This window comes from Humulus lupulus, chromosome 1 (genome assembly GCF_963169125.1).
Source record: "Humulus lupulus chromosome 1, drHumLupu1.1, whole genome shotgun sequence".
In the NCBI taxonomy this organism is placed as follows: domain Eukaryota; kingdom Viridiplantae; phylum Streptophyta; class Magnoliopsida; order Rosales; family Cannabaceae; genus Humulus; species Humulus lupulus.
In genome coordinates this window covers 162,009,763-162,034,647 of record NC_084793.1, presented here as the reverse complement: position 1 = coordinate 162,034,647, position 24,885 = coordinate 162,009,763, and the positions used below count along the sequence as shown (strand labels likewise).

The window sequence follows — 24,885 nt, the reverse complement described above, 5'->3', positions numbered from 1 at the left end:
TTCATACAGCATAGAAATTATCTCCGCTATGAAACCTTGCTCGTCTCGTTTCAACCTCAATCTAGCATGAGTTACATAATTTCTCTTTGTGGTTGTTCCATACATTTAGAGGTAATCCTTCTACCCCAATCCAACTTTTCCTACACTCAATCCTTTCGCTTTCAACCTGGTTCTTCCAACTAGGAGAAAAAGAAATTGTTGTAACAGTTTGGAGCTTCAAATGGCTTGTGTAAACCAACCTAAATCTTTCTTCTTCAAATGGCTTGTGTAAACCAACCTAAATCTTTCTTCTTCACCAACAGACCATATCAAAGCTCGATCATCATACAGAGGGCCAACTTCAAACTTCCTTTTCAACATATTCTTCAGACCATAATAAATGGCATTCCAAGAAATATCACTATTCTCCTTGAACAACAATACAGCTAGAATCATTCCTTGTTACACCCATTCCTGAAATCTAAGAAGCCTCATTCCTTGTTACACCGATCATGGAATTCATTCCTTCATTTAAAACCCTTATTTTCAGCAAGTAGGAAATCCCATTCTTTGTCCCTTGATACTAGTCTGGTTATCTTGACCTTCCATTTTAACCATGCTAGCCCAAGACCTCTTTCCACACTCTAGAACAAAGTTTCGACTATACAACACCCTTACCTGCATCCTCTTCTTCCCTCTAGACAGTTTTCCAATTTTCTCCACCCCATGAAGTTATCCTCACAAGGAACAATGACATTCCTAACCATGTTATTCCTTAATATAGAAGTCATCAAGAACTTACCCTTGTTATTTAGGAAGCCTTCAATCGACATACCCATCTCCCTATTTCTTGAAATTCAAACTCTTACCAGTTTTGCACAAAGTCCCAAAGGACTCAAAGTAAAAAAAAAAAAGCAACATTCACTGTGACTAAAACTTTGAATCCCACCAACCTTATCCTATCAGCAATTCTAACTGAAACCACCATCCTTGGAAAAAGTTAACATAAAAAACTTATGTCTGGTTCTAAAGCTCCAATATCAATTCCTACTTTGTCCATAACTAGTGGGGTCATGGAGTTTTTCACCACCATAATCAGTGAGGCCATGGTTGTCACTCAAAACACTTTGTTCAGGATTTTCCTAAGAAGGAAATTCAATAGCAGATTCCCCCACTTACCCACCCCAACCCCAACCCCAACCCCAATGCCCCTATCTCATCTTTGTTCCCTATACCTTATTTCTATCTTCTACCGTAAAATAAATGTCATGCCATAGATTGCGATACAGATCTAAAGCATATCATATAATTCCCAACCAACCTTTTGTTTGCTAATCATTAAAACATAGTGGAGGATGTTTCATGAGTCATGACATACCAACAAGAGTCGTTTATGTTGTTTGCGTTGTGGAAGAATTCCAAGAGCATCTAGCATTGATTCATCTAACTCTGCATTAATCAAAGTTAAATGAGAAAATAATTACATACAGCAATGTTTATAAAAACAAACAGTGGCAAAGAAAGTTGAATGTAGCATTAGTGGACAACTAATTGTATAGGATATGTAATAATTACAATAATCATGAAAGCTAAGATTTGAAATAACTTGATTATCAAAAACCCCTAATTACCATAATTATAAGATGTCCCATACTACAATTATACCTTTTGTCTGCAACAACGTAGCCAGCACACACAAAGAACCCAAAACTTGTACATCATCCCCACAAGTTACATAGTAAAGCAAAGTCTCCCTACATGTATCACAAATTCCATTAATAGAATAAATATAAAAAAAATTATTACCTCATTATAGTGAGAACAAGACCCCCATAAAGAAAAATGACAAGGGGGAAAGGGAAGAGAAAAAACGAACAGTTATTGTATCCTTGTGATACATGTACTCCAAATACATCAAAAAACATAAAACAAGATTACAATATGATACAAACACCTGAAAATATTTGAAATTGAGAATTTTTCCGACCAGATGTCCTAAAGAATTTGTAAATTAAAGTGTAAAATAGAGTTATAATCAGTCAGTTTGTTATCTAAATTCTAGGATAAGTTGTTAGTTAGGTCCTATTTTGTATGGCTTGTATATTTCTGAGTTGTTACCTCTTTGTATTTATAAATGCCAGTCGGTTATTCAAGGAATAATATATCTCGATTATTCTCTAAAACTGCATGTTATCAGAGATAGCCTAGACACCCTTTCTTTCCTTAATTTTTTCTTTTTCAACTTCCTCTTCTTTTTTCCCAATGGCCGACAACTCCGGCCCAATCATAATCCAAAAAAATACCACTGCCGCACCTAGTTCACAGACCTCTACCATTGATATTGTACATCCATCTATGCAAATCACAGTGCATAGATTAAATGGACAGAACTACTTCGAATGGTCTCAGTCCGTGAAGCTTGCGATTGATGGTTGTGGAAAATTGGGTGTTCTAACTGGCAAAAAGGAGCAGCCAAAAGCAGAAGATGAAGGATATGGAAAGTGGCGGTCAAAGAACTCCCTTGTCATGGCATGGCTGCTAAACTCCATGGAAGCCTCCATTGCAAAACCTCATGTTTATGAAGACAGCTAAGGAGGTATGGGATTCTATTCGTGATACTTATTCTAACCTAAAGAATTTTTCTCAGATTTTTGAGATAAAGACTCGACTATGCCAATCCAAATAAGGACAGCGTGATGTCACAAGCTACTATAATGAGATGGTGGCACGGTGGCAAGAGCTGGATCAGTACAATGATAATGTTGGGAAAGTCAAGCAGATCTGCGCCAGCACAAGAAATGAGAGGAAAATGTTAGGGTTTTCATGCTTCTAGTGAAAATTTGAATATTTTTCTGTGTCTTATTATCTCAAAGAGAGGGAATATATATACAATCTAGAATCTGACCTAATAAATATAAATAGCTAATTCTAGAAAGTACACCATTAAAATCCCCTAATTTTAGAAAGAATAAATATACAAAATATTTGGTATTAATACCAAATTGATTCCTATATACAGTTGTGATCAACTTCCTAATTACTGAAATAAATCCACACTCCCCCTCAAGCTGGGTTGTGTATATCAAACATCCCAAGCTTGCAAATTAAATCTTCAAAACTGGTTCTTGGGAGAGCTTTAGTGAGGATGTCGGCTGTTTGAAATCTTGATGGAGTATAAATAGCTTGAACAATAGCATTCTCAATCTTCTCAGTGATGAAGTGTCTATCTATCTCAATATGTTTAGTCCTGTCATGATGAACAGGATTTTTTGCTATACTGATGGCAGCTTGATTATCACAAAGCATTTGGATAGACTCTTCTGTAAATGCTCCCAGTTCACCAAGTAACTTTTTCAGCCAAATTCCCTCACAAATACCGAGAGCTAGAGCTCTAAACTCAACTTCAGCTGAGCTTCTGGAAACAACTGTCTGTTTCTTACTTCTCCATGTTACTAGATTACCCCAAACATAAGAACAGTAACCTGAAGTACTCCTTCTGTCTGTTATATCTCCTGCCCAGTCTGCATCAGTGTACACTCTGATTTCCCTATTTTCATTCTTCTTGAATAGCAGACCTTTTCCTGGAGTCATCTTGAGGTATCTTAGGATTCTTGTAACCGCTTCCATGTGTTCCTCTGTTGGATTATTCATGTATTGACTCACCACACTAACAGGAAAACCAATGTCAGGTCTAGTGTGAGATAAATAAATAAGGCGTCCAACTAGCCTTTGATATCTCCCCCTGTCCACAGGGGTCTGATTTGTCCCCGAGCCAATTTTCTTGTTCGACTCCATTGGAGTTGAGGCTGGTTTACACCCAAGCATTCTTGTTTCTTTGAGTAAGTCTAGAACATACTTACGTTGAGAAACAAAAATGCCATGTCTTGATCGTGCAATTTCCATGCCAAGAAAATATCTGAGATACCCTAGATCTTTAATCTCAAACTCCTTTGATAAGAAACTTTTCAACCTTACTAGTTCCTCCTTGTAATCGCCTGTTAATATTATATCATCAACATAAACAATTAGGATAGCTATCCTTTCATCTGAGTTGATTTTGACAAACAATGTGTGATCTGTCTGACATTGAGTATAGCCATTCTGAATGATTGACTTAGTGAATTTTCCAAACCATGCTCGTGGAGATTGCTTAAGGCCATATACAGATTTTTTGAGTCTACATACTTTATCCTGGTTGGATGAATTCTCAAAACCAGGTGGAATATCCATATAGACTTCTTCTTCAAGATCTCCATTCAAGAAAGCATTCTTAACATCTAGTTGGTGCAATGGCCAGTCCTGGTTTGCAGCAAGAGAGAGAAGAACACGAATGGTGTTGAGTTTAGCAACGGGTGCAAAGGTCTCTTGATAATCTATCCCATAAGACTGAGTGAAACCCTTGGCAACCAAGCGAGCTTTAAACCTCTCAATGCTACCATCTGCTTTATGCTTAATAGTGAATACCCACTTGCATCCCACGGGTCTCTTCCCAATTGGCAATTTTGTGATTTCCCAAGTACCATTCTTCACCAGGGCGTTGATCTCATCTTGTACAGCCTTTTTCCAACTAGGATCAATCAGCGCCTCTTGAATTGTATGGGGAATCTGTACACTGTCAAGAGTAGAAACAAATGTCTGATAGGATGGAGATAAGATTTTGTAGGACACAAAGTTGCCAATAGGATGTTGAGTACAAGCTCGAACACCTTTTCTTAAAGCAATAGGCAGATCATCATTTATATGAATAACATTATCATGACTAGGATTACTCAAACCTGAATGTATTTCTGGAGGATGTGGATCCAGTTCTGATTCATGGTGGCACTCAAGATGTGTTCGATCTTTTAATTCTTTGTCAGAATTTTTCCTTCTTTGGTAGACACGGATCTCTTTAGGTTCTTGTTGTTGAGGCTCAATAGTCATAGGTGGATCTTGATTTTCTATGACTTGGGAAGAACTAGATGGACCTTGATTTTCCATGACTGAAGAAGTCGAAGAAGTGTCCTTGACTAGATTGGAAAATTGATCGAGAGGCGGAGTATGAGTATGAGTACCCAGAATAATGTCAGTATGGGTACCTGGAATACTCTCCCAAAGATGAGATTCATTTACATTCTCTCCCTGAATCTCAGATTTGTAGTAAGCATGTTTTTCAAAAAAGGTTACATCCATAGAGTTATAAGTTTTTCGAGTAGTAGGAGAATAACACTTATAACCCTTTTGATGGGAGGAATAACCAATAAAGATACATTTGATAGACTTAGGATCTAACTTACTACGATGTTGTGAATAGAGATGGACAAAAACAGTGCATCCAAAGATTTTAGGGTCAACAAAGCCAATGAACCGAGTATGAGGGAATAGTTGCAAAAGAGTTTGACAAGGAGTTTGAAATTTTAGCACCTTGGATGGCATCCGATTGATGAGGTATGCAGCAATAAGAATGGCATCACCCCAAAAGAATTTGGGAACATGAGTCCCAAACATGAGAGACCGAGCAACTTCAAGGAGATGTCGATTTTTGCGTTCAGCAATTCCATTTTGCTGAGGAGTATCAACACAAGAACTTAGGTGAATGATGTCTTGTTGTATCAAATAAGGACCAAGAACAGAATTAAAGAAGTCTTTGGCATTGTCAGTTTTGAGAATTTGAATCTTTGTGTGAAATTGTGTTTGAATCATAGAATGAAAGCGCTGAAATATTTCACTCACTTCTGTTTTATTTTTCATGAGAAACACCCAAGTTAATCTCGTGTGATCATCTATAAAAGATACAAACCATCTTTTTCCCAATATAGTGTTGACCCGCGAAGGCCCTCAAACATCACTATGAATTAATGAAAAAGGTTTGGATGGTTTATATGTTGATCTAGAATAACTATTGCGAGTGTGTTTTGCAAACTGACAAATTTCACAGCAAAAAGAGTTTGGATTTTTATTAATAAATAAAGAGGGAAACATTTTTGACAAATACAAAAAATTTGGATGACCAAGACGATAGTGCCATAGCATAATATCACTATCGTTATTAGAACAAGAAATGGATTGATTATTCAAAGAAAGCAAACTAAACTTTTGGGCTGTGCTAGTAGATTGAGTTTCATTCCTTAGAACATAAAGACCAGAACACATCTCAGCACTGCCAATCCTCTTCCCCAAATCCAAGTCCTGAAACACACAAAGATTTGAGAAAAATTTAGTCACACAATGGTGGTCACGAGTAAATTTACTAATAGAAAGTAAATTACAATCCAATTTCGGTACATAGAGTACAGAAGTGAGGGTTAGGTCCTTATTAATGATGACTGAACCCAAACCCTCAACTTTAGAGAGTGTACCATCAGCAATTTTGACAGTATGATTTCCTGTACTCATGTGAAACTCAGAAAAATTTGATGCATCTCCTGTCATGTGATCTGAAGCCCCGGAATCAAGAATCCAAGATTTAGTAGTTCTTTTATTGACAAAATAAGCTACTGATTTATTACCTCGTTCTGCCAACATTTCAGTACCATGAGTGGCAGTCAACGGAGTGGAGGATTGCTGTGAGATAGCTTCATTGCTGTGCGAGGGAGTTGGAGTAGAGAGGGGCTGATCTGGTGAGGTCTTGGAGGTTACCTCTAAGAAGGAGCTGTCTTTTTCGGCAGCCATGGTAGTCAGAAAAGGACAGAGATGGACACACAGAGAAGAGGAAAAAAAAAAATTTGGAGAGCTAGGCAGCGGAACCTTGCTCTGATACCATGTGAAAATTTGAATATTTTTCTGTGTCTTATTATCTCAAAGAGAGGGAACATATATACAACCTAGAATCTGACTTAATAAATATAAATAGCTAATTCTAGAAAGTACACCATTAAAATCCCCTAATTTTAGAAAGAATAAATATACAAAATATTTGGTATTAATACCAAATTGATTCCTATATACAGCTGTGGTCAACTTCCTAATTACTGAAATAAATCCACACTTCTTGCTAGGATTAATCAGAACATGGATGATGTTAAAAGCAGAACTCTTAGCCGCCAACCCTTACCTTCAATTCATGAAGTGTTCTCTGAGATCCAGGTAGACGAAAGTCGCAGAAAGGTAATGACCAGCCATGACCCAGCCTCTGTTTCAAGTAATGACACCTCGGCTTAGTTTGTCACAAGAAACGATTCTAACAGTGACAAGAAAAAGAAACCATGGTGTGATTTCTGCAAAAGACATTGGCACACACAAGAGACATGCTGAAAAATACATGGAAAGTTGCCGAGTGGAAAGCCAACCCGACCAGAAAGAGCTTTACAATATGTGGCTGATTCTTCTTCAGAGCCGAACATCAATTCTGGGCAGTCTCCATTCACAAAGGAACAAGTAGAGCAACTGTTGAAATTATTACATTCTGATAAGCCATCATGCTCTCTCATGTAATATGGTAATTCTAATTCTCTGTCCTCTTTTGTTTCTATTCAGCCTAAGACTACCTGGATTATAGATTTAGAAGCATCCGATCATATGACTAACTGCTCTAGTTTTTTCTTTTCATATAAGCCTTGTGCAATGAATAAAAAAATTTGTACAGCAGACGGATCTTTTTCTGCTATTGCTGGTATAGGAGACGTAGAACTGTCCAATACTCTAACCTTGTCTAATGTGCTTCATGTTCCTAAATTGTCTTGCAATCTTATCTCCATTAGTAAACTAACCTCTACTCTAAATTGTACTGCACAATATTTTCCTCTTATTGTCTATTTCATAATCAAGCCTTAGGGACGATGATTGGCAGTGCTAGGGAGAGTGGTAGTCTTTACATTCTAGATGAGGGAACATTCACGAATAAAGAGTCTCGACAAAGTTATTGTCTGCAAGTTACATCTGATTTTACAGATGATTAGATTTATTTATTGCATTTTAGACTTGGACATGCAAATTTTCATTATTTAAAACATGGGATAATTGTGGCATAAGTACCCAATGTTTGGGTTTTGTACGCGGCATAGACCCAATGTTTATTTTTAGTGGCAAAAGTACCCAAAGTTAATAAAACTGTAATTCCGTCAGTCTCCTCCGTTAGGCAGACACATATCATGTTTTTATTGGTCCAAATCATAATTATTTTTAAAACATTTGGTACTTATGCCGCGTACAAAACCCAAACATTGGGTACTTATGCCGCAAATATCTCTAATATATTATTGAGTTGGACCAATCACGAAGTGACACATGTTGGTCCAGTCATCACGAAACGGAACCTAACGGAGGAGGCTGACGGAATTACATTTTTACTGACTTTGGGTACTTTTGCCACTAAAAATAAACATTGGGTCTATGCCGTGTACAAAACCCAAACATTGGGTACTTATGCCGCAATTATCCCTTTCTTAGGTATGGAAGTTGCACAATCTAAACAAGGAATTGTTATTTCTCAACGGAAATATATTCTTAATCTTTTGGAAGACACGGGAATGAGTGAAGGTTGTCTTATAGATACTCCTATCGATCCAAACAAGAAGCTTGGTGATGTTCAACAAGGCAAATTAGTAGATGCGCAACAGTACCAACGTTTAGTTGGAAGGCTTATTTATCTATCTCACACTCGTCCTGATATTGCATTTGCAGTAAGTATGGTGAGTCAATTTATGCATCGTCCTTGTAAAGAACATCTTGAAGTTGCTTATCGTATTCTGAGATATCTAAAGAGTAATCCGAGTAAAGGTCTCCTGTTCAAAAAGGGGGAAAGCACAAGTGTTGAAGCATTTACTGATGCAAATTGGGTAGGCTCTATCACTGACATAAAATCTACTTCAGGATATGGCACATATGTATGGGGGTAATTTGGTGACTTGGAGAAGCAAAAAACAAAGTGTAGTTGAAAAGAGTAGTGCTAAGGCCGAATACAAGGCTATGGCCAAAAAGTGTGAGATTCTGTGGATAAAAAGAGTTCTTAAGGAGCTGAAACTACAAGTTAGTCTACCTATGAAGTTGTATTGTGACAACAAGGCTGCTATAAGTATTGCACATAATCCTATACAACAGAACCAAGCATTTAGAGGTTGACCGACACTTCATAAAAGAAAGCTTGGAAATAGGAGTAATTTGTATCCCATTTGTGAAGTTCGAAGATCAGACTGCAGATATCTTGACGTAAGGTTTATTTAAACCAACATTTTGAATTTCTTGTACGCAAGTTGCGTATGTTTGATATACATACGCCAACTTGAGGGGGAGTGTAAATTAATGTGTAAAATAGAGTCATAACCAGTCATAGTTTGTTATCTAAATTCTAGGATAAGTTGTTAGTTAGGTCCTATTTTTATGGCTTGCATATTTCTGAGTTGTTACCTCTTTGTACATATAAATAATGTCAGTCGGCTATTCAAGGAATAATATATCACAATTATTCTCTAAAACTATAGAATTACCACTACAGTACACCTACCCAAAACCTTAATTGAAGTACCTATATAATTACAGAAACAACAACCCAACCCACTACCCTTCCTGCTATAACCCATTGCAATATACATCAATGAGAAGCCAAGATAATAAACCCTAACCAAGAATTAGTCCATTGTTTCTGCATTTTTCTGGCGCAAAGTGCAACATGAAGGCAGCAGTGACATATGAGCTTCTTCCTTTCCAACCTCCTACTCACTCGAAAAATCAAAAAAAGATATTGACTATATGTGAATCAAAAGCCTAAACGATATATGACGCTATAATAACAGAGGAGGTGAACTTTTTCAATAATTTGTACTTTTCACACACCACAGTTAGAGAGTAGAAAGGCTCGACTGGAAATGTATCTGTAGAAATATCTTTGTAAATACATTTTGTACAGCTATTTTTAGGTTGTAATTTACAGCTAAGTTAGGTTGTAATTGACAGCTATGTTTAGGTTGTATTTTTTTGTCTAACTCTTTGTATTCAGCCTATATATAGGCCATACTATTCATCAATAAAATAAGATTAGAAGTATCATTCACACAAATCTACATAGTATCAGAGTCATTAGTAGTCTAAAAATTGAAAACTTTTTCCAATCTTTTCTGCCCTTTTCAGTAAAAAAATTAGGGTTTTGCACTTTTTAGCTCAACCTTAGAAAATTATTTTAGGGCAATCTTCTACTCTCACCTCCTTCACAGGAAGCTTCCTGCACCTCCGGTCGACCAAACCCTGAAGTTCGGCACCCAGCAGAGCCGCGCGTGAGCCTCACACGCCGCCTCCATCTCCGGCCCCATCTCCCACACGCGTGGCGCGTGTAGGCGCGTGCAGCACCCCGACGGCGAGCTTTTTCCAACAACGTCTTCCTCAGCACTCCTTGCTGCATTTCCCTGTTCTTATCAATGGCTGTTACAGCCAATCTCAAACATATCACCTTCTCAAATCAATGGCTTCTCCTCAACTTCTCCAATCAGCCAAACCCACTCCTCAATCAGCTGCTCTTGTCACCAATTCTTCTCATAAAGTCCTCTATTTTCAAGACTTGGATGTTAGCCACTTCTCAAAGGACAATATCAATACAACTCCAACACCTCTTGGGCAGTGTATGCAGCAGCCAAATCCATCTTCAACCGAGGCAAATGTCAGCATAATGTGTCATCAAGGTTCTACGTCTCACACATTTACTGCAACCTCCAACAAAGGTACTTGGATTGTTGATTCAGGGGCTTCCGTCCACATGACGGGTGATTTACAAGTCTTTAGCACCTTCAAATCATGTGCTGAATCCCACACCGTCAGAATTGCCGATGGTTCTCTCTCAAAAGTGATAGGGACCGGCTCAGTAACTTTATCAGATGAGCTTCGCCTTTCATCTGTTCTATTTGTCCCTAAACTAAATTGCAATCTTCTTTCAATAAGCAAACTTACTCGAGATCTGAATTGTGTAACTAAATTCTATCCAAATCTTTGTGAATTTCAAATTGAGGGCCCGGAGAAGGTGATTGGCAATGCTGAAATGCATGATGGGCTCTATATTCTCAAGGATTCTCCTAAAAGTAAACAAGTTCACAAATCCAGTTGTGGTAATCATTCCAATTTAGATTCTATTTCCAATTCTGTGTCTGTTTCGAATGAAAATCGTGTTATGTTGTGGCATTTTCGACTAGGACATCCAAATTTTGGTTATCTTGAAAAACTATTTCCTCAATTATTTGTCCACAAAAGACCAAAATTCTTTCATTGTGAAGTATGCCAACTTGCTAAGCATACTCGAAACTCTTATCCCAGTCTTCCTTACAAACCTTCACAACCATTTTCAATGATACATAGTGATATTTGGGGACCCTCACGAGTAACTAATATTAATGGATCTAGATGGTTTGTATCCTTTATTGATGATCATACTAGGACAACATGGACATTCCTTATGAAAGAAAAATCTGATACTGCTTCTATTTTTAAAAAATTTCATTCCATGATTAAAAATCAATTTCGCCGAAAAATCCAAATCCTGAAAACTGATAATGGAAAGGAATATTTTAACTCCATTCTTGGTCCATACTTGTTAGATCAAAGTATTGTTCACATTAGTTCATGTGTTGATACTCCGCAACAAAATGGAGTGGCTGAGCGAAAAAACAGACATCTTCTTGAAGTTTCTAGATCCATCATGTTTTCAAATCATGTTCCTAAACAGTTTTGGGGGGAAACCTTACTTACAGCCACCTATCTCATCAATCGTATGCCTAGCCGTGTACTACAATTCAAAGCACCCAGAAATCTGTTACTTGCCACATTCCCTCATATCTCAGCTTTCTCCTCCGATCTTCCATTTAAAGTCTTCGGATGTACGGCTTTTGTCCATATTTATGATCACAAACGAACCAAACTTGATCCAAAGTCTCACAAGTGTCTCTTCATCGGGTACTCCAACACTCAAAAAGGGTTACTCCCCAATTACAAAAAGGATCTATAACACTATGGATGTCACCTTTTTTGAACATCAATCTTTCTTTCCCAAATCTGGTATTCAGGGGAGCATTCTCGGGAATATCAGCTTCGGGAAACTCTTCAGGATCATCAAGCTGCATTTCCTCAACCCAATGTTGTGACACACAAACATCAAAGTGCTCAGTCTTTGCCCTCTTTGCCTATCCAACCAGATCAATCAACTGGTCCTTCCTTACCCACTTTTCCTATCCAACCAGATATCAGTCTAGAAAACACACCCAACCCGTCCTTCTCTATAGTCAATCCGCTCTCACCTTTCTCCTCAGAAAACCCAAACACTCCTTCAACTTTACCACCACCTCAAACTCAAGCACAATTTGATATAGGTAACAAAGAACTTCGTGTTTATAGTAGGAGAAAAGTTGGAAATATAGAGGTCAACATGCAAGACAAGAACTGCTCAAACACTCATCAAAGCCCTCTCAACCTCGAAAATCATGAAGGTAAGGATTATGTGGTTCATGAGTTAGTTTCTCCTACTATTGATGATCTCGACCTACCTATTGCTCATCGAAAGGGTGTTAGAACTTGTACCAATCACCCCATTGAAAAGTATGTTGCTTATGGGAAACTAACACCTATGTACCGAGCTTTTGTCTCTTCTCTTGATCTTATTCAGATTCCCACAGACATTTATGAAGCCTTGAAAGATCCAAAATGGAAGACTGCAGTCGATGAAGAAATGAATGCTCTTGAGAAAAATGGTACTTGGGTTCTCACTGAGTTACCTCAAGGAAAACAGACAGTTGGTTGCAAGTGGATTTTCACCGTCAAATATAATTCAGATGGGAGTATCAACAGATTCAAGGCTCGATTAGTTGCCAAGGGATTCACTCAATCATATGGTGTTGACTATCAGGAGACCTTTGCCCCTGTCGCCAAACTTAATACAATAAGAGTTTTATCATCACTTGCTGTAAATTGTGAGTAGCCTTTATATCAGTTGGATGTGAAGAATGCTTTTTTGAATGGGGATCTCGAAGAAGAATTCTATATGGAAATTCCACTAGATATGAAGAAACACTCCAGTGGTCAAGTAGTGTGCAAACTTCTCAAATCTCTTTATGGCTTGAAACAGTCACCTCGAGCATGGTTTGACAAATTTGCAAAGTTAGTTGTCAAACATGGATATACTCAAAGTCAGGCTGATCATACTCTATTTTTCAAGTTCTCTTCAACTAGGAAGCTAGCAATTCTCATTGTCTATGTGGATGACATAATCTTAACTGGAGATGACTTAGGAGAAATTTCAGATCTCAAAAGACTGCTTGCCTCTAAATTTGAAATCAAAGATCTAGGAACCCTCAAATACTTTCTTGGTATGGAAGTAGCTCGATCGAAAGAAGGAATTGTTATATCTCAGCGAAAGTATATCCTAGATCTTCTAAAGGAAACTGGAATGATTGGGAGCAAGCCGATTGACATTCCCATGGATCCAAACTTGAAAGTTAATCGAAGAGAGGATTCAACTCCAGTAGAGAGGGGGAGCTATCAAAGATTAGTAGGAAAGCTAATCTATCTCTCTCATACCAGACCTGATATCGCCTTCCCTGCCAGCGTTGTTAGTCAACATATGCACAGTCCTTGTGAGGAGCACTTGGAAGCAGTGTATCGTATTCTAAGATATTTGAAAATGACACCAGGTCTTGGTTTGCACTTCAAAAAACACAACAACCGAGACTTGGAAGTTTACACAGACTCTAGTTGGGCTGGAGAGCTGACTGACAGACGATCAACTAGTGGTTATTGCACCTATGTATGGGGTAATTTAGTTACTTGGCGTAGTAAAAAGCAGTTTGTGGTCTCAAAGAGTAGTGCAGAGTCAGAATATCGTGCTTTAGCCTTGGATATTTGTGAAGGGATGTGGATCAAAAGACTCATGAATGAATTGAGGTTCGACTCTCCTAAGTCTTTTAAAATGTACAGTGATAGTCAAGCAGAAATTAGTATTGCTAAAAATTCAGTTCACCACAATAGAACTAAACATGTTGAAATAGACAGACACTTCATTTCTGAGAAGGTGAATTCAAAGATCATTGAGCTCAACTACATTCCTACAAAGAAACAAATTGCCGACATTCTAACAAAAGCACTACCAAGAACAAGTTTTGAAGAATTTAATTCCAAGCTGGGTTTGTATAACATATACAACTCAGCTTGAGGGGGAGTGTAGAAATATCTTTGTAAATACATTTTGTACAGCTATTTTTTGGTTGTAATTTACAGCCAAGTTAGGTTGTAATTGACAGCTATGTTTAGGTTGTATTTTTTTGTCTAGCTCTTTGTATTCAGCCTATATATATAGGCCATACTATTCATCAATAAAATAAGATTAGAAGTATTATTCACACAAATCTACAGTATCCTTGTGTTATGGCAGAGGGGCTAGTTAGGCCTTCCAAAGAAACAGAAATGAAAGATTACTGCAATGAGAACAAAGTTTGGGGACTAGCAAGAACATCCTCTAAAAATGGTAATATCACAGATTTTCCTTGCAAATCAGGGCAACAGCTTGAAGTGGGACTTTTAATTTACTCAAATTTTAAATGACAGAGATGTCCAGAAATAATAAAGCTACTGGACAGATTGGAAGACTTCACAGAAATATTCTCTTGTAAACCAGCCTTTCAGAAGCTGATTTTAGATGAGAATATTCAGAGTTCTTTGTTGGCCAAAACTTTGTGAAAAAAGTCCAGTCCCAACAAAAGTCAGTTTTTGTATGGCTTCTATCCTTGAGGCATCTTATAGTTCATGAAGTATTACAGAGGACAAGACCCTATTGATCCACAGCACCAGGTTGGTGTATGTTGTGCAAGCAATGTGAAGAAACAAATGACCATCTTGAGTCTGTGTGTTTGTGGCTGTCTTCATCCACTTTTCTCGTGCTTTTAATCAACATCAATACAAGTTAAATGTTTTGTTTGAAAAGAAAAAAATGACTATCTATTTCATTGAAGGTTCTCGATGGCTTTTTGCTTCTAGCTGCTAAGAGAATTCAGTTTACAGTGCTGTATACCAACCCATCACTTAACAGATTTATTGACAATGGAAATAGGTGGCCAAAGCAAATTTTTTGGAAGGTAGCTGTAATGGCTTGTTGCCAGGCTTTATGGCTTGAAAGAAACAAAAGAATATTTAAAGATATGGAGAACAGTGTTGAAGTCTTCTGTTCAATTATAGTCAAACAAAGTATTTGGGTAGTTTTTTGGCAGCATTGTCAAAATTAATTGCTCCCAAAATGCTATAAAGGATAAGACTTGATCAAGTTATTTCTCTAGGATGGTGTTACATGTAAAAGAATTCTAAGGACCATATTGACCCATCTTTTTTTAATCACTGCAGTATTGTTCAGAATATGGTGGGGGCTGATTGATAATGAAAAAGGCAGTTGTTGAGAAATTCTTCTTTGCTAGCTATCTATCAGGCTGTTTCAGTAGAAGAAATCCAATAATTTTTTAAAAATTTAAAATCTTCAAAACAATAAAATCTGGAAAAAAAGTCAATTTTGGGTGTTAATTTGGCTGAAAATCAAAGAGTTTAAGAATTCTGCTTGCTTTTTGTTCTTTTTTTTTAAACAAAACTTCTTGTATTATTGCTGTGAAATACAAAAATACAAGGGAAGATGGGAAAACCCATCTGAACAGACCAGAAAACAAAAAATTAGAATAACATTACAATACAAAATTCTAATCTCACAATCATGCCGAGAAAGGAATGTTTACAAAATTCCAATCTCATAATGCAAATTTTTGCTTGACATAATCCCACAGCCTCTCTATTTTAAGTTTCCTCATTATCAAAAATCGTTCTATTCTGTTCCAGCTCTAATACCCAAAAAACAGCAGCTACTACCATTTTCCATAGCTTCTATTTAACTTTGCTTCCATTGATATGAAATAACCTGAGCTACATAAGGATTCTATACCAAATCTGCCATGAAACTTTTCCATAGCTTCTATTTAATTTGGCTGCCATTGATATGAAATAACCACACTCCGAGCACTGAGCTCTAATACACAAAAATAACCTGAGCTCCTTAAGGATTCTATACCAAATCTGCCATGAAACTGAGCACTGCAGAAGAGATGATCCACCAACTCATTATCTCTTTCACAAAGGACACACCATCCCCGGGATACAGATATATACGGTCTTCTTCTCAGCATCACATTGTAAACTTCACCCCTTTCCACAAAACCTGACAAAGATACACATTCGCTTTAGGAGGTACAATCAAGTACCTCGTACCTCCATCTAATATCTTTGAGACTCAGGAAAACTCACCTTCTATTTTCGAAAACCTATAATATCTGAGCATAGGCATTGTTCCTGAACCACTTTTAAACTTTGAAGTCTGAAGAACAATCCAAGATCCTAAGACTCTATCAGCCAATGCGCTGCCTGTAAAAAGACCACCAGTTCGTTTCCTGAGGCTGAAAGTCTTGTTCTTTCAGAAATCCTGATTTCTTCCCCATTCTCTACTAAGGACAGAAAAAAAACTTTATGCTCTATTCTAAAAGAAAAACATTTATCCCCATAACCAGTGGGATTATGGTGTATTTTCTGCTTATAACCAGTGGGGTTATGGTGTTTTTTTCTGGCCGTAACCAGTGGGGTTGCGGTGAAAGTACCAAGCCTTTCCAGTAAGATTGTAGAGGAGAGAGAGAGACGTGGAATTCAAATTTGTACCTAATTTTTAGGAATTTATTTTTCTGATTACGTGATATTATATTTTAGGTATCACCTTATTTAGATAAGAGATTTGGTTTAGTTGTATCCAATACCTCATTAGCTGTAATTTTTGTATATATTCCCTGATTTTAGGGATTGTTTGTACTAATTTATAGAGTTTTCACATCTCTGTGAACTCCATATAACCTGTCCGTTTTCTTCAGCCTAGTGATGGTGAAAAATAAAAATATTCAAAAAGATTTTAAATTTCTTCACAGAGAGAGAGAGAGAGTATAAGAAAAATATGGCATAATAGTAGAAACTGACAATGTGGAAATGTTTTTTTTTAAAACAAAACAGCACTACTTGTATTATTTAATATAAGAGGAATAATACAAAGAGTGGAGTAGGGTGCAGGAACGTGCAACCCAAAAAATTAAAACAACAACAGGAAAAAAGTAAAACAATTTTGTTAACTGTTAGCAAACAGAAAAGAAACAGCCAGACTCTACATTGAGAGAAGGCAAAACCGTCCAACAGAAAATTCCAGACTCTACTTTGTTTTCTGGAATTAACAATGTGGAAATGTTAAGTTCTTGCTTTGATTTTTTATGAGATTCCTGCTTTGCTGTAATTGAGTTGGGGTTTGGGTTGGTATCAGTCCGGGAGGTTTCCCTGCATTTCCTTTTAATTCTGCCTAACTCGATCTAACCCTTTTGTAACATCCTTCTTGCCAGAACATATGTGTGTGTGTGGAAACAATCCAATTTAGCAGATCATACAACGTGACAAAAGTAAGGAAACTGAAGTTAGCTGTAATATATGTTACCTCAATGCCAAACGTGAATAATCACAACCATTTTCCACAAAATCTACTGGGTGAGTTTGGGAAGTCCCAGATGAGTGTGTATCATCAAATTTTGGGCTACCGGCATCCACCTTGATTTCATGTGAAAACTCATGAGCAGACATATATCCATTCGGTTTAGCTAGAGATTGTGATATGAAAGCTTCTAAAGGACAGAGGAGAGCGGCAGCAATAACATTTGCCAAATCTTTGGTTTTGACAATGCGCAAGATGCAACATAGTAAATACAGAGAAGTGACTATACCACTTTTCATATCCTGGTTTGACAAACTTGCAAAGGTTAAATAATATTACGTTGCCTATGAATAATTAAATAAACATCCTTAGGAAAAAATAAAAAGAAAAGAGAACTTGGAATTCATACATTCACAGCTTTTATCGTTAGTGAAGGAACTAGAATTGGAAAAATCAAAAGCTGCAAAAGATTGTCTGTCATTAACCTCCCAACATCAGGAATTCCAGCAGACATAACATCACTAAAATAGTAGAGAGAATCTTCAATTTCATCTACAGCGGCAAAAATTGATGAGTTTATCTCTTGAGCAGGACTTCTGTCTCGAAAGAAAAAATATATAAATAAACATTTTAGAGTAAATATAAAATATTACTCCCCCATTCAAAATCAGAAACTCCAAATCTTACTTCAGAGCATCAGAGACCAATTGGTTCAAATCAATGCACTGCTTCTGTAAAAATGTAACCAGATTTAAAAAATAATCCTTATGCGGAGCACTTGTGACGTATCTATTTACACAATCATCTCCAACTGAAAATGTCAAAATCATATCACAAATCAAAATACATTCGACCAAAGATAGTTTCACTTTGAGAGGAAAAAGAAAAAGATAATAGAGAGAGAGAGAAGATAACAAAAGAGGGAACAATTGAAACTCACCAATATATATATTAAGTGTCAAATTACGTACTGCCGTCCGGATCATGCTCTCCTCATGGAAGGCAAATCGTATTGCCTCAACATATAAAGGAAAAGAAACAACTTCATCCTATATACATAAAGGAACAAAGAGATCAAAAATATACAAAGAACCTCCCGTAAAAAGCGCACCCACACTAGGAAAACATTATTGTAGGACAGCCCACCAGCTGGCCCAAGCCCTAACATGATACTCCCAAAGTTGACAAATGAATATGTTGTTGGCCTCATATTGTCCAAGTACTCAAAAATTAATTGTTTCTTGTTTAATTTGTGTTAGGACTAGTTTTGGTATGTTTTTATGGCGTGTTTTAAGATGCAATTTTAATCTTTAATTTGGTTTTGTGTTTTCAGGATTAAGTGTGGTTATGAAGGAAATAGTTTGAAATTGGAGGAAAAGCGCTTAATTCTTGAAGAAACGGTGTTAAACGGTCTAAGGAATGGAAACTAGGCGAAACCGGGGGTCAAATTGATGATTTGGTGAAAAGTTGGAATTAGAGCCGCAGCTCTATGGTGTAGAGCCGCAGCCCTAAGAGTTACAGAGAAGAGAAAAAAATTCTGTCAGCATTAGAGCTGCAGCTCTATCAGATAGAGCTGAGGCTCTATTAAAATCTGAATTAGAGTTGCGGCTCTATCAAGTAGAGCTGCGGCGCTACAAGAAGTCAGAGAGGAATTCCGGATCGCGAAATGCACTAGAGCTGCGGCTCTATCACATGGAGCCGCGGCGCCAGTCCGTACGGAAGCCGAAGTTAGGGCATTTTTCAAGGGCAATTTTGTCCTTTCGCACATAATTAATTAGGGATTATAAAAGCTTTCTTAAGGACGTTTTTAAGAGGAGATTAACCCTAGGAGACGGCTGAAGGCACATTGTGGAGGATTGCAAGTGGATTAAGAAGAATTCATTACAGTTTTCTTCTTTTCTACTTTGAATTTCTGTATTTTGGATGCTTTTTATTTCTTCTATGGTTATTATAAATTTGATCATGAACTAAACTAGTTTTCTAGGGTGTTAATGGATTCTCCTGAACCTTTATTTTAAATTAATGCAAGTTTTATGATTTCAATTTTATCTTGGGATTTATTCAATTCGAACCTAATGCTTGTGAATGATTGATCACCATTAACATGAAATATATGATTGTGATTCGAAATCTGAGAAGTGAGAATTGAATATGCTGTAATTGAATAAACATAGATTTCATATTAGGACGAGAGTACCTGTGTGATCTGTGTAATTTTAGGGTTGTTAATCTTAATGCCTATCTTATGTTTATTTATCACAGAAATGTAGAAAATTTGCATAAGATTGAGACTTATATATCCTAGTATGAATATAAGTTATTATTGTTGACCTACTATCACAAGAGAGAAATTGAATAGTACGATTTGTGTTAAGGAGAATTAAAGAGGATGGTTGATGAAATTAATTGCCCTAGTTTTTAATCTATTGAATTTCCTTAACGTTATTTATTTTCAGTTATTGAAGTTAATTTTAGAATTTTGTTTTACAATTTTAGTTAATTCTTGAGACTTATTTATCGTAAGCCAAATAGAAATAGGAACTAAGTTTTGGTACTTAGTATACAGTCCTCGTGGGAACGATCTTACTTACTCATTATTACTTGTTACGATTACGTGCACTTGCGTATCGATTTTACACAACAATTTGCTTCTTAAATTTGTACTTTCCTGTTCTTATTCTAATATAGTATAATTTCCACCGGTTATTCAAGGCCTAAGTACCTATTTGGTATTCATATTATATTAATAAAAAATGAAAAGGGTTATCAAACTCATTTCAAGAACCTAAATAGCGCTACTACAATACACTATCTAAGTAAGGTTCACTTTGAATGATAACCAACAATAAAGGCAAAGAATGTCACCCTGTCATCAAAGAACAAAAGGCAGGCACCTAGAGAATCGCCCTCCATAACATGGAACAAAACTCAATAGTTTCAAACAATTGAATGGACTAGCACTCAAAGGTAACAATCGACTCTAGAAACCTGATAGGCCACAGATACTCTTTACTTATGCTAGGAGGAAGTATAAAAAGGAGCTAACTGTCACGTCAACACAGTATGAATCACCACAATATGTGGCTAAGGTGGGAACAATGATTGGCTCACTTAAAGAATATTCTGGTAATCTTCCAGCATGAGATTATGGACGTTTTCTGTTAAGAGGGTAGGGAAAGTAGTATATAGCCGGGAAGTTTTGGCCGCAATTATTTGTATTGCTTTGTGTAGGAGACAGGCTCTCAAATTCTTGGATTATCAATACAACTCTCTATTTCTTCCATTTTTTCTCTATGTTTGGCTACTGTTCTTTGCACAACCTTATCATAACATTATGAGTCTCTTTGTAGAGAGACTAACACAAGAAGTAGGCCATAATTTGCCTCCTGACTTTCTGGAAAAACTATAATGCACTTGAGAAACACCCGCTGCTTCTTCTCAATGTCCCAACTTACATTTCTTAACATTAAAAATTCAAAAAACCCAATGACCCTTTGTTGCTAGAATGCCTCTGACCCAAACCTACCAAGGTGTGGAGAAGAAGCATGCATCAATGAGAAAGAAAGTTTTTCCTATGGAGGTTGCTACAATGGTAAACATGTTGACCATCAGTTATGTGTCCTACAAGTTCCATTGACACAGGCAGTGAGGAAGTCTGAGGGTACGGCTGCACCATTTTAATAAGGTCGGAAATTTAAATGTCAAGAAAAAAAAAATTGGAGTAATCTGCCAGACTGCCACTCAAAAACATTGGAGGAGGTTACTCTTTTTATTTTATTTTTTGAAACAAAGCACCACAACTTGTATTATTACTGGAGGAGGTTACTCATGGACATGTGAGTCTGTGACTTTTGTCTCTTTTTCAAAAAAAATAAAACATTTGGGTAACCATTCACCCTACAACCTTGCACCTGCGACAGTTCCAATTTACATCCTCCTTAATTGAAAACAACTTTTTCAGATGCAAGCAAATCCTTTCAAAGCAACTCCATATAAGAATTCTTATATTTGTAATTATGTAGGAAGAAAAGAAGCCGAGATCTCAGAAAACTTACATTTTCAGTCTTTACAAGCAGCGAAATTGTATTCTTGTCTAGCTTTCGACTTATTGCTCTTCACAGACCACAGAAATGAAATTTACACCATGGTTAATAAAATACATTCAGAAGTATATTTGTAGAAGGTAACAACAGAACCAACTAAAGTAGCTAGCAACAAACCTTAGGAATGATATGTAGTAAGATAATAGGTCATGGTTTCGAAAGTCGAATGAATATGTTATTAAGTAGTTCATATATTCATTGCTGAACAAATAATCTGCAAAGTATTAAGATGGAGGAGACCATCAAGATCAAGTTCGCATTATGCTAAATAAATATATAAATCAAATACATTACAGCTTTAGGATCTTTATTCAAAAACCAACTTACATAGAGCATGTTCATTTTCTAGGTTCTGAATCAAAATGCTCACAGTCTGCAACAACTGGAGTGAAACAGCCATTGTCCTACTAATCTTCAATATACGTACAAATTCCCCCATAACTTGTTTCTCCATGAAAAGCCTGGAAACATCAAGGACTACATGAAAATGCTCATAGTGAAGCATGTTCAACAAGAAACAAGCAATTCAAAGTCTCATTATCTCACTCGAAAAAGGTGCCATCATCATGCTGGTCACCATATGTTATCAACTCGGCAATTGATCTAATTGCTTCAATGACAAAATCCTTCACAAAAACACACAATACAAGAACAATTGATGCATTAAGAGAAACAAAGAGAACAAGCACATTAGATAGAGGGAAAGTATATTTTGTTCTTTTACCTTGTTAACCTCGTTAACAATTTGAACCTTCACCAGCTGATCAGTTAAAGACCTATATCCGGAACTGCCATTAGAACTACAACTTAAATATAAAATATATGTATATATAATTATCAATATTACACACTATACACATCCACAAAAATCTGTCCATTTCAAAGCACCACAAGAGCAAATGACCATGAAGGGAATTGAACTTCCAAAACTACGTTAGAAACCTAACAAAACAAAAACAAAAACAAAAAAGAAGGGGGCACCGGCATAAACTTCACGAGGAATTTTTTCTTTTTTGTTTAAATGCTTAATATTGCACATCTCCAAGGATGGCATTATAAAACCTTTCAAATAAAATAAGTCTATTTACAAAAACCAGATATATTTCAGAAATGCTATCATTCTGAAAATAAAGTTAACTAGTTCGCATACCTTGCACATGTGAAAAACAAAAAGTCCACATTGATGACAAGTCCTACTCTAAGACAAGTTTAAAAGATGGAAACCATTTATGTCTTTATCTCCCTGTTATTGATCCTCTAATTCAAAAGAAATGTGTCCTAGATCATTCATCATTTGTTTCTCATGCACTGTATCTTTAAATTCTGGCGAAGTCTAATTCAAAACTAAACAAAGTTTTGTAATACAACAGTCAGACTAGGTTGCATTCAGGTCCCTAAATGGCCACAATGATAAGGCAACGATGTTAGGGAATTGTGTAACATGGTTATTGTGTGGGCAGCCTCGCTTGGAAAGAATACAAAATAAACAAATTGACAGCTTCCCCTGTCTAATTTCTTGTTGTTTTTGTTATTTCAGAAAACAGCTTGTCCTCCTCAATAAGATTACAGTTCATTGCTTTTATATTTTTCCCTATAAATGTATCTCGCCAAAGAATTTAGGAAAAGCATGCTCTAAACTTCCAACCACCTCTCCACTTGTTTCACAACCCCTTTCTCTATTTTACTAAGCCTAGGAATTAATAAATCCGCAGATGCATTTTTTTTAACCTCAGCTTCCCCTTTAGGTTCACCCTCAATATAATTGAAAAGTTAGCCGAAAAGTTAAACCATTTAAAGAACTCGCCCACAACTTGTAAGTCTCAACTAGTTTAGTCTAGGGCAAATTGCAAGCTACCACACGCTTCAAACCAGAATTCTCCAATCCTATGGAACAGTAATAACTTCAGTGCAGTATCCTAAGAGCATTAGAGCTTGCTGAAATTATAAAAAAGAACTATTTTGAACGGTCGTACAGAGAATTTTCCAAACATATTGATGTATAGATCACAAGTGAAGTTCTTACCAATTTTATGTGATATGTAACCAAATTCAAACTGACATTTCTAACTACTTTTCTTCCACCAACTAAACAGAATCTCACACCCTTTACTTAAAATCCAAATGTATATCAACTAAGTCAGAATCAAGCTAATTAGAAGTATACCCTTAATCCAAAAATAAATAGAATAATTGAAAATTCTTTTTCTCTTAACTCCAACAAATATTTGAAGATCAAATTCAAAGACATTAATAGAACTGAGTAATGAAATTGGCTTCGTAAAGTGTCACGAAAAAAAAAATCGAATTTGAAATGTGCAAAATATTAACATATTCACCTTAAGTTGTCTAAGGAGAAACGATTCCTGGATCTCCCAGAAAAAAACCACATGGCTTCTTCGAGAATCACTCAAAACTCACTGCTAATTCATTCCGATTCAGATTTCAGGAGTAAGAGTTCCGTGGGCAATCTTTCAATCGCACGAATTGGCGCTTGGGGCTTTGTGTTTGAGAGACCGAAGCTTGTGTTTTGATCGGGAAACTGTTTTAGTTTTCTTTTTTTTTTATTTATAATTATTTAGAGGGTTAATAACTTTTTGCCCTCTCTTTTTTCCCATTATTTGTTTGTAAGTAGGCTTACAAATTAATTTTTAGACTTTATGTTTTGTAAAATGTTTAAAATAGTACCATAAATCTGATTTTAGTTAATGATTTCTCAATTAAAATCATAAATAATTTACTAAACTAACATTTTAGAACAAAAATAAAATCATTTTGCTTAAAAATTATATTATTATATTCAATTTTTTCTTCATCAAAATTGAGTTTAAGGTTCTATTTTAACCATTTTACAAAACATAGGGTCCAAAAAATAATTTGTCAAAATAAAAGGTCCAAACAGGTAACAAGACAAAACCCAGGATCCAAAAAAATATATATCCTTATTTATATTTTCCGTTCGAAATCGAAAATATAAAATAGGTGGAAGGGGCTGAGTATTTTTTAGTAAGGAATATTTCATTAAAAATTATAATAATAGTGTAACAAGGAGAAGAAAAGAAATGAAAAGCATTGTAGGTATATAAGGTTTTCATCCAAAGTCGCAACTAATATATGTATAAAACAAGGGTCATTGGCAAAATAGCATCTTTTTATAGTCCAATTTGTATTTTGGTCTAGTTTTAATAATTTTTAGCTAAATGACATCTTTTATTAATAAATTTTTTGTATTACCCATTTTACCCTTAAAATAAAATAATAATAAATTAAAACAAAAATTCTAATAGTTATCATCTTCTTTCTCTCACCCATCCACCCACAATCACCCACTCTCATCCCGCCGCCGCCACCACCACCACCAGCGACCACTGCCCA

The 24,885-nt window shown here is 36.2% G+C and overlaps 1 protein-coding gene across 6 annotated transcripts in view; it reads right to left on the bottom strand.

Annotated features, from left to right (window-relative positions):
* The window catches only part of LOC133799875 (protein TRANSPARENT TESTA 9), a 58,703-nt gene extending 34,634 nt beyond the window's left edge, over window positions 1–24,069 (bottom strand). For 3 of the 6 annotated variants that reach the window (XM_062237864.1, XM_062237872.1, XM_062237878.1), the window contains exons 1-12: window positions 23,850–24,068; window positions 22,238–22,301; window positions 22,060–22,139; window positions 21,841–21,974; window positions 21,631–21,727; window positions 21,466–21,523; window positions 18,351–18,459; window positions 18,098–18,221; window positions 17,820–18,006; window positions 17,417–17,712; window positions 1,645–1,733; window positions 1,358–1,428 (exon numbers count right to left, since the gene is read on the bottom strand). In XM_062237864.1, coding sequence (XP_062093848.1) covers window positions 1,358–1,428; window positions 1,645–1,733; window positions 17,417–17,712; window positions 17,820–18,006; window positions 18,098–18,221; window positions 18,351–18,459; window positions 21,466–21,523; window positions 21,631–21,727; window positions 21,841–21,974; window positions 22,060–22,139; window positions 22,238–22,301; window positions 23,850–23,902 — 1,362 coding nt within the window. In that variant the 5' untranslated portion in view covers window positions 23,903–24,068. Of the gene's footprint in view, window positions 1–1,357; window positions 1,429–1,644; window positions 1,734–17,416; window positions 17,713–17,819; window positions 18,007–18,097; window positions 18,222–18,350; window positions 18,460–21,465; window positions 21,524–21,630; window positions 21,728–21,840; window positions 21,975–22,059; window positions 22,140–22,237; window positions 22,302–23,849 lie in introns of all 6 variants that reach the window. The other 3 variants (XR_009876433.1, XM_062237884.1, XM_062237868.1) reach the window with 2 other exon arrangements.
* Window positions 24,070–24,885: the final 816 nt, after the last annotated feature.